The following is a 9752-nucleotide window of genomic DNA, read 5'->3' as shown; positions in this document are numbered from 1 at the left end:
TTTTTAGCACTGATCTTTCATAATTTTCACCAAAAATAACTAAGGAACACGCTACCTCGATCAGAAGTAATGGTTTTTGATGCCTCATGCAAGCGAACAACCTCTTAGAAAAAACAAAAAAAAGTCGAGCAATTACAGAAACATCATTGGCCCATTTTTTAGAGCATGTCAATTACATCAAATATATAAAATCTATTTCCTTTTATATACGGGATAATCCAAGTATAAAATTCATAAACAAGTCCTCCCGTGTATTTTTAGGAATAGGCAAAGGCAAGGAAAAGTATTTTCCCTTTGAAAGTTTGACAAACATAGCACTTTTGCACAAACTTACCAATATTTTATTTTAATTTAGGCCAATAATACATTTAACTAACAACATTAATAGTCTTCTTTCGCACCAAATGATCAACCAAACTTTCTTCGTATAAATCTCAAATCACTTTCTTTAACAATGAAGAACAATGAGTGCAAAGCTTATTATTTTTTATCAATAATCCATCTTGAATATGGAAATCACCAACAAATTGGTTTTGACACTTTTCTCATGACTAGCTAAAATCCTCATCATGCTTATACAAGTCTATAAAGAACTTGAATCCAGTAATCTCTCTTCTCCAAGTAATTAATAAAGTTCTCTTTTTACTTAAAGTATCAACAGTCTTATTTAAATTCCTACTTTATATACTATTTTCTTTGGGAATCGTTACTAGTACTCACTCATCTTGTATAAATATCATTATTAATTTGCTTATGCTATATACAAATCTTAGTGCCTGATGATTAGTATACAACACAAATTCCTTCCCAATCAGATAATGCCTTCACTTCTTCAAGGTCCTAAAAATAGCATAGAACTCATTGTTATAAATTGACCGCTTCAATCTAGCATCACTTAATTTTTCATTAAAGAATGTTATAGATGTTTTCCCTTAGGACAATACACTATTAATGTTTATATGCACGCATCACTCTTAATCTCAAATAGCATGATGAAATTTGAAAGTGTTAAAATTGAAGCAATGCTTAAACTTTTTTTAATCAAAGCAAAGCTTTTTTCTGCCTTATCTCCATAATCAAACTTCTCCTTTTTAATGCATTCAGTAATTGGTGAAACAATAATACTGAAGATTTGTATAAATCGCCTATAAAAAATAGTCGATTCATAGAAACTACACACCTCACTAACTGTTTTAGATTTTGGCCAATCTCTAATGGTCTTAACTTTATCATCATCAACATGTATGCTAGTTGCACTAACAATAAACATTAGAATTAATACTTTGTCAATCATAAATCTATACATTTTCAAATACACATATAGTTTATTATCCAACAAAACTTTCATCACCTTCTTTAGATGTTTCAAATGGTCAATTTTAGATCAATTACAAATCGAAATATCATTGAAATAAATTATCACATATCTATTGATAAAGGAATATAGAAACATAATTCATCAATTACATCAGAGTGCTCAACATCTTAGACAATATGAAAGGCCTAGCCATCCACTAGTATAACCTCTTATTTGTATTGATAATTCTCCTCCATTCATCTGATAATTGACTCTGAATATGATGGTATCTACTTCATAAGTAAATCTTTGTATAGATTGTGCTCTATGTAACTGATTTAGCATGTCATTCAAATAAGATATTATAAATTTATAACCTACTTATAAAAGATGTTTACGATGTTTGAATCGTCTTTCCTTTGTTGGAAGTATTTCATTTACTCGCCTCATTGTACGATCTTCAAGAAAGATCAAATTTGCTACTAATATCCCTTTCTGTTAAGAGCATCTCACCAATATTATATTTCTTATTTTGCTTGTAACGCCTGATGATTTCATAATTATTTATAATTAATTCCTACGATTTGGTAATCAAATTATCATCGTTTTACTGAAGTTTTGGCATAGTTTTTTATTATTATTATGACGTCCCAAGTGTCAACATTAATTACCAAATATACATTAACCCTTCATAATCATCTTTTCCTACAACACCTGTCATAGTAATTTCCAATCCAATCATCCTGGATCGTAATTACTCATCGAGATCTTTATTTTTATTTTTTTTATGATTTTATGTTTATGTGGGGGTTTACATTGCTAGTTTATATAGCATGTACATTCCAATCTTGTATTGGATTGCAAGCCTTAACCCCTTAGTAAACTTGCAATTTATCCTTCCATCTCCTATAAAAGTTTGCGTTTTGTCAACCTCTAAAACTCAACCTAATACTCGTAAACATGTCTATTAAACAGTCCTAATATTGTTGAAATAAATACTGCTTGTAATCAGGAGGAAGAAACATGCCATGCAACTCTTTATCATCCTTTCCCATGATGTTGTAAGACGTTGTTGTCCTTCTCTTGCATGTATATTCATCTAGTGATTCCACCAAGAAAAAGCTCCTTTCTTTAAGCCTATATGGGATTAGTTTTATCATCCTTTTTTGTGATATTCATGCTTTCCTTAATCTTGTTGCATATGACAACTCAATCAAGGAACTCTTTTATGTTCAAATCTTCGTTGAAGTTAGGGATATCTACCCTAAATTGAAATTCATTCATTGACTCAAGCTAGTGTTGTCTCTCAAGTTATGATCTATCATAATTTACATAACCTTTGGAGCCTCCTTCAACTTTGACCTCACCAAACTTCTGGTTATAGTTTTCTATATGTGATTGCAAGAACAAATCTAGGCTTGGATAGTCCCGAGATAAGTCCTTAAATACATCTCTCTCCTCTTCATGATTCTTGTTTATGAATCTCCTAGCAAAAGCTAATTCAACGGCTCTGTTATGTCTGCTGACAACCATTACAATCGAACAAGCCTCTATGATTGGATTCTATGTGTTTCTCTTTAACCCTATGACCTCCACTCATGTTATAGATAAATTGTGAAATCAATAATAATAATTTCTCGAGGCTATTTAAATAAAACCTTGAACCAACATTCTTAAAAAAGAACCACTTGAACCAAATGAAAACTTAACACACCTATTTATAATAGGAAAAGAATTTTAAACTAACTAGGAGAAAAAAAAAAACAAGATTCAAAAACCAACAGCATCCCAACCATGATCGGTTTCATGTTCGAACTTCTTTGATTTCACCTTGTCTATCTAGTCCATAAACAAATCCATTAACAATATCCGAAAAAACCACCCTAACTATATCATATCCAAACCACCAAGCACATTTCTGTATAAAAAAGAATGGTTACAAGTGTCTACAATTTTGTTGTCTCTTTGAGAAAAGTAGAAGATTGTCGACAACCTATCTGCAGTAACTGGTATATTCAAGATACAACAATTAGGACCTCATTGCATTGGCTCCGTCCTGCACATGGATTATACTTTGTACGTGCAAGGGCACTTTCCAGCTGACTAACCGAGTCGTCCCTCAATTTGGAGGATGAAGGTGGTTGCTATCAAGATAATATGCCAAGTATAATGGCAGCACACTTTTTTGCAAGCCATTGGGATCGCGTCACAACATTAATATAAGAAAATATGTCTATTCAGAGGCTATTTTTCTTGTGCTGTTTCACAAATACATCCAGGAAGGGGATTTGCAAAGAAACTTTCTTCCAGCTTTGGAAACTCTCCAGGCTCCCTTGCATATGGAACTCCAATTCGATCTTTGTGAAGCTTTTGCACTTTGGAACTGAATTTCTTCCAAGATATTTTTCCTTCATCCAACTCATCCACAAGCTTCACAAAATTCATCCTGCATCAACAGCATTCCCCATAATTAGATGCTATGAATGCAATCGATGAAAAATTAACTAAAAACAACCCAAATCAGACATGCTAGATTTAGTTGGAAGTGATTAGATTTGAACATTACTTGTCTGGATTGATTGTTTTCTTAAACTCCTCAAATTGCCTATGACCTTGAACTGCCTTCGCCATATTCCCATCATAAGTGTAGACAAACACATCACTTTGAAGTGCAACAAGATAGTCTAGACCAGCCAACATGTTCTGATGATCCTTGAAGGGATTCAGCTCCTCTTCTGTGGAGAGAGTGGAGTGTGAGAAGATGTTTGGGAAGTCATCTAAAAGGTATTGCATGCTTCCAGTCCCATAAGCTTCACCAGCTACCAAGTAAATCCTAGAGCTGGATGGAAAACCCAATCCTTTGAGCAAAAGGGAAGTCTCCCTAGGGGTCAATGGGCAATTGCCAAGCAACCTTCTTTCTGTCCCATTTATTTCTTTCTCTTTCCAGTGGCTGACTTCATATCGCATCCTAAGTAGCTCTTCATCTTCTGCTGCTGTCAAATTATGGCTGCATCCTGTAAATGCAAGCATATCCTTTTCATACCTGCACTAAAAAAAGAGAATTATTATTTGATTATAGGTAGAAGATGCAAGTAGATTGACTTAAACAAACAATTTTTTATGACAGCATAATTAATGCCCCAAGAAAAATGATTTGCGAGTCAGTAGGTCCAGGTAATTGCATCAAGCTTAAGCACTAGTGCATAGCATATTGTTTTCTTTTCCGATTTTCTTAGAAAGGAAAAAGGTTGGGGTTCCCTATTCCATATCTCTCTCCTGGGGAACCTTCCACCCTGTCTTTTTATCCCCGACAGGGGCATAGCTAGCTTCTTTTTGGTTAGTGTAGGGATGTCTATTCAAGGATTCGAAGCTTTATACATTTCCATTTCCAAGTTGGAGTCTTTACAAAAATTTTAATAAACCATAAAATAGCACACAAAAGGAAAGGTTAGGAGAAGTTCTGGCAGATCATTTTCAATGTTTAATCTGTTAGACTTGAAAATGATTGTGCAGAAACAAATGACATCAATCAGCCCTTGTGCTTTATTATTTATGTCATTGACTTTTCCAACAAGAATATTATAGTAACAATTACCTTCCCAATTTATAGACAGAATTCTGGCAATTAAAATGGCATGGGACAAACAAAACAAGAATAATTACAACAATTCTAGTCTCAGTTTAGAACAAGAGATTCAACAGTCAGAACTTACCTCAGATGGAGAGCAAGATAACGGCTTCCATTTTCTCTCATTCTGCTGACCAAGGTGTTTCCAAGTTCTTCTATTGGTTTAGAATATTTCAGTGCCCTATAATTAGCACGGCATCTCAACTTTTGTATGGAATCTGAGAGACCATTGTTGGCAAGACGAGAATCAGTGTGAGTAAAATAGATTACTTTGTGCTGCTTCAACAATGGCAGGACCTCGGTTTTGTAATAATGAACCTGAGAGAAGATTTCAAATCAATTGTTATCAGTTGTAGAGGGTGGTAGCAGTTGCTTGAGAGTGTGGTAGCAGTTGCTTGAGAGTGTTTTTCGCTTGGAAATGCATCAAAAATAATGATTTTTTTTATTTTAAAAAAATTATTTTTTATACCAACACATCAAAACGACCCGAAAACATAAAAAAAAATTTAAGCAAAAACAAATTCAAATTTTGACAAAAAACAGGTTGAACCGCCCAGCCAAACACACCCTAAGAGAAGGCAACAACAACATTTGAGTCCATTCCCACAGACCAATAGTATTTCTCAGCAAAAATAATGAGTTGATTAATAATATTGTCACCTTGGACCAAGATATCAGTGTTTTGTTGAATGGCTCAATTCCATCATAGGCAGGTGGCAACTTCTCCACAATATGGACATCATCCTTCAGCGTGTCAATGAAATGTTGCCAATTGAACAAATCCTTAAATCCACTGAAGCAGTTGAGGAAATTAGTTAGCTCATGGATCATCCAAAAACAGTAGGGAGCCTCTATGCAATTTAAACAATATCTATTGTATCAAATGTCAACAACATCAGAGAAAACCTTCTTAGCTAGGGCGATGAGGTTTCTTCCATGGAAAAATCACATGGAATTAGTAACTTGCTCTCATTACAAGCCCAAATTCAATAAGAAAAGAAAGAAACATGATTAAACAGCACTCTTACAAGCTCTGGTCCTACTCTTCAAATTCAATGTGCTTACATGCATCAGTCAAAGACATGCTCCCCTACTAGCAGAATATACTCTGGTAAATGTATCAGTTACCAATTCTGTATTTAGCACAATTCGTGGTATATTCCACAACTAAATTGGATGAAGAAAATAATTATTCATATCATATGTTATCAGTCCAAGTGAATTGCATGATTAGAGAACAAACCTATCATCAGCCCAGTAGGAGGTGTGATCAAGGGAGGGAAGGACAAGCGTTGCCTTCATAATTTTAGCTACAGCTACCATATCACAAATCTGCACACTAGAATTTTTTATGCATCAGCCCAAAGCTCATGTCAATCAAAATTAGCTAGAAGAAATAACAAAAATACAAAAGCCAGACCCCAAATCTCATCTGATTTAAGCCACCATTAGCATTTATGAGAATATAACCATTTGTCCTTGCACCAAGCTCTGCCAAGCCAAGAGAAGATGAATTTGAGAAGAAAAAAATCCCACAAAGGCATCATGAGTGAAACACGTACACACATAAGGTAAAGAAGAGAGATATTAAAGTAATTAATTGTTTCTTTTTCATACTTTTGTGATTTCCGGGCTGGTCAATGCATTGGGTGAAATTTTCACTATTGGGCTTGGACCAGATACCTGAGAACTGAATGAAAAGCAGATTTCAGAAACACATAAAACCAGATTTAGGTTTTACTAATACTTCCCGCTCCCTAATTTAGGGAGAAATCAAATTGTGCGATATCAAGAACTAAAGTGCTCCGGATGAATTCAAGACTTACTTCAGCCTTCTTATTCAGTCTATCAACCACATCCGAGCCTACTTCTATTATCATTCTTTTCTGATCATTTTCTGATCCCATGTATCGGTAAGAGTCTTGTTCCTGTCGGGTGATGGAACCGAATACATCCTGATTGTAAATGCAGAATACGTTAGATGAGATAAAAGATGATCAATACTTAATATGAGCAGAAGGAAGTGCAGGAGAACTAACACATGTGGATACTCAAACATATCATGAAATACCAATAGAAAAGTTAGGTAACAAGAAACAATCTAAACAAGACATCAAAAAGTAATATAAAAAAACACTGTTCAGTGAGTTACCTTCCCTATTAGTTAATCGAGGCTGCAAATGGAAAGCCTGGACAACTGTACAGCCATAGCCATTCAGCATATTGGCCTTCAGTTTTCAGGAAGTCCTAAACCTAACAGACACTCATCTGACAGCAGGAGAATTAAGTCTGTAGAACTAGAGACGAATTTCAGATTTTAGAAGACAGTTATCACACACATTTTTTTAACACATCAGGATTCCAAGTTTTAGTTTCATAAAAATTCTACAATGCAGCTTCTAGCTTGGTTGTGGAATCAATTGTCGCACATTATCATCTAAATGTACACCCCAGGCTACCAATTATCTCCTTTTAGCTACAAAGAGATATCTTAGCAAAGTAGATGCAAACATTCTAAAAATAGTTCGGAATTAAACACTACCATACAAGTGTAGCCTTTACATTTATTCTAGCAAAATATTTCTTATGCACACAAGGGCACGCAGCAGCCTGACAACAATCTGAAAACACTCTACTTTAAGGTGCAAAGATCAATACTTGAAAAGGAACAAAACTTTAGAAAATTAAGTATGGACAATCAAATGAAGTACCTGATTGGAGGCAGCTCTTTCAAGGGTAGATCCAAACCACCCATATAAGCAAATCTTAAAAACACCCAGAAACAAACAAAGCCCGCAAAAGAAAAAGAACATCCAGTGGCCAAGTTTCTTCCTTTCCTTGAACCCAAAATCCAAAATCACAGATCCAATACTACCTTTCTTATTTGTCAAAATCCTAACCACACCCCCATGAACTCTTTGGCTCAGATTCTGCCTGCTGTGACTTTCCCTTTCAAACCCATCAACGGTTTCAGATCTAGGAGAGTTTAAGGGGAGATCAATCTCAAGATGGGGGCTAAGACTACTATTGTTACTGTTACCGTTACTAACGTTGTTGCTACCATTGTTGCTGCTGTTGGCGTTGCCGGCATTACTGTTGTTGTTAGAACTGGTGTTGTTGCGCTTGAAAGAGTGAGCACGGCGAGTCATTGGACCTGAGAAACGAGGGCTGTTAACTCTTTGAGAAACGCCATCGCTTGCTGAGTTATGGTTATGGTGGTGAGAATGGTGAGCCATAAGAAAGAGATTTATGGATGACTAAGAATGATTGGGATTGGGATTTTATGATCACTGACGAACAAGAAAGACAGGAATTTTAATTTTTATCAAAGCAGCCTGAAACTGAGGGAGGTTGTAGGCTTGTAGCAGGAGATGGTGTGGTGCATCATAAGCTCTTTCTCTCAACTCTGAATTTATTGATCTGCTTCTGCCTTCTATATACTAATAATACAAAGCCAGTCATTAGACATGGTATAAATCTTTTTTTGCTATGGTTTATTTTGTTTAATGTGGTATTTGGGATTGCAATAATAATTTATTCTTAAATTATTTTATATATATTTTTTAAAAATTATCTTTAATTTCAACGCATCAAGATAACTATTAACTATTAACTATTAAATTAGTTATAAATTGTCTTAAGCTGTTATTTATACGGAGAAATTGAGCTTTTTTATATTTTATATAACCCGATGCTTAAGTTTGCCTCTTGTCTCAAGATCAATCTCTTATTAAAATCTACTTCTTCTTCTTCCTCCGAATACTAAAAACAACCGATCACTATTAAGTTATACATTAAAATATATATATATATATATATATCTGAGAAGATAATCCAGACTTGGCTAGAGTCCCTTGCAAAATAGTAGCATCGAAGGAGACGTAGTTGATTGACCAAAGAGAAGACTTTTCAACGATAGGGAGGAATCTATAAACATATATAATAAAAATGCTTTCCATTGCAGCATTGTGGTTTGTTTAGGTTGGAAAATGATGGTCCACGAGGGATTGAAGGACGCCCCCGGTTGAAGACTTTGAAAACACGCTCGATTTGAACTTTAATGAGGCTACAAAATTCAAGGGCAGGTTTTTCGGTGATTGGATTATGGGTTATTCACATGTTTTAGTAAGATAATCAAGTCTTCATTGTTTAATTGTTTAAGAAACTTGTAACTTGTTATAGAAAAAGCTTGTAACATGTAAAACCGTTTATTTTGGTGGGATTTTGAAATCTCTGTACATAAAATCAATGACATTTAAACAAATTATTAGAATAAATAAGAAAATGAGCATTTATTGTTAAGAACAAAAAAGTTTGTTCTTACTTTCGATATAATAAATGCTTTGAAATTAAAAATATATTTTTGTTGAGAATGAAGATTGTGAACCTTAAACTTTGAGGGTTTATGGGGTATTTATAACTCATGAGTCTTGTTTATGTGTGGAGATAAGGGTTAAAATGTAATTTTATCCTAAAAGTATTAATGAATGATAAATATCAATTACACATTCATTAATGAGAGATAAATATATCAATGGGTTATCACCCTGCCTTTGGACCTTCTAAACAATAACTTAGGCTCAAAATTCATTTTTCATAAAGTGCAAAAAATAATGATCTATCAGTTGCCTCTCAAGTCTTTGTGTATTCAATACACAAAGATTTGAATGGTTGTCAGCTTTTAATAATAGACTTTTTACCTTCCACACATGATAGATTATCTCAAACAGAATTGTTAGGATTTTTTTGACCAAGTGATTTACTCTAATTAAAATAGAGTTTCTTGGGAAGAGAAAACAACAACGTGCATTCAATGCAATAGTTGAT

The 9752-nt window shown here is 34.2% G+C and overlaps 1 protein-coding gene across 1 annotated transcript; it reads right to left on the bottom strand.

Annotated features, from left to right (window-relative positions):
- Window positions 1-3189: 3189 nt before the first annotated feature.
- Window positions 3190-8368, bottom strand: LOC18100343 (O-fucosyltransferase 35). Its single transcript, XM_024604370.2, has 9 exons — window positions 7637-8368; window positions 6752-6880; window positions 6543-6615; window positions 6346-6416; window positions 6169-6257; window positions 5586-5718; window positions 5011-5243; window positions 3864-4340; window positions 3190-3743 (listed from the first exon to the last, which is right to left on the bottom strand). The coding sequence occupies exons 1-9, from the start codon at window positions 8159-8161 to the stop codon at window positions 3542-3544; spliced, it is 1932 nt and encodes a 643-aa protein (XP_024460138.2). The 5' UTR covers window positions 8162-8368; the 3' UTR covers window positions 3190-3541.
- Window positions 8369-9752: the final 1384 nt, after the last annotated feature.

The sequence above is a fragment of the Populus trichocarpa genome, chromosome 6 (genome assembly GCF_000002775.5).
Source record: "Populus trichocarpa isolate Nisqually-1 chromosome 6, P.trichocarpa_v4.1, whole genome shotgun sequence".
NCBI lineage: Eukaryota > Viridiplantae > Streptophyta > Magnoliopsida > Malpighiales > Salicaceae > Populus > Populus trichocarpa.
The sequence above is the reverse complement of the archived record's forward strand: the minus strand, read 5'-3'. Positions and strand labels throughout refer to the sequence as shown.

Coding starts and splice junctions, on each gene's coding strand:
- LOC18100343 (XM_024604370.2), bottom strand. CDS start 8,161: ATGGCTCACCATTCTCACCACCATAACCATAACTCAGCAAGCGATGGC. Junction 6,417..6,542: donor CCAGCCCGGAAATCACAAAA/GTATGAAAAAGA, acceptor TTGGCTTGGCAG/AGCTTGGTGCAAGGACAAAT. Junction 4,341..5,010: donor TATCTTGCTCTCCATCTGAG/GTAAGTTCTGAC, acceptor TTTTTAGTGCAG/GTATGAAAAGGATATGCTTG.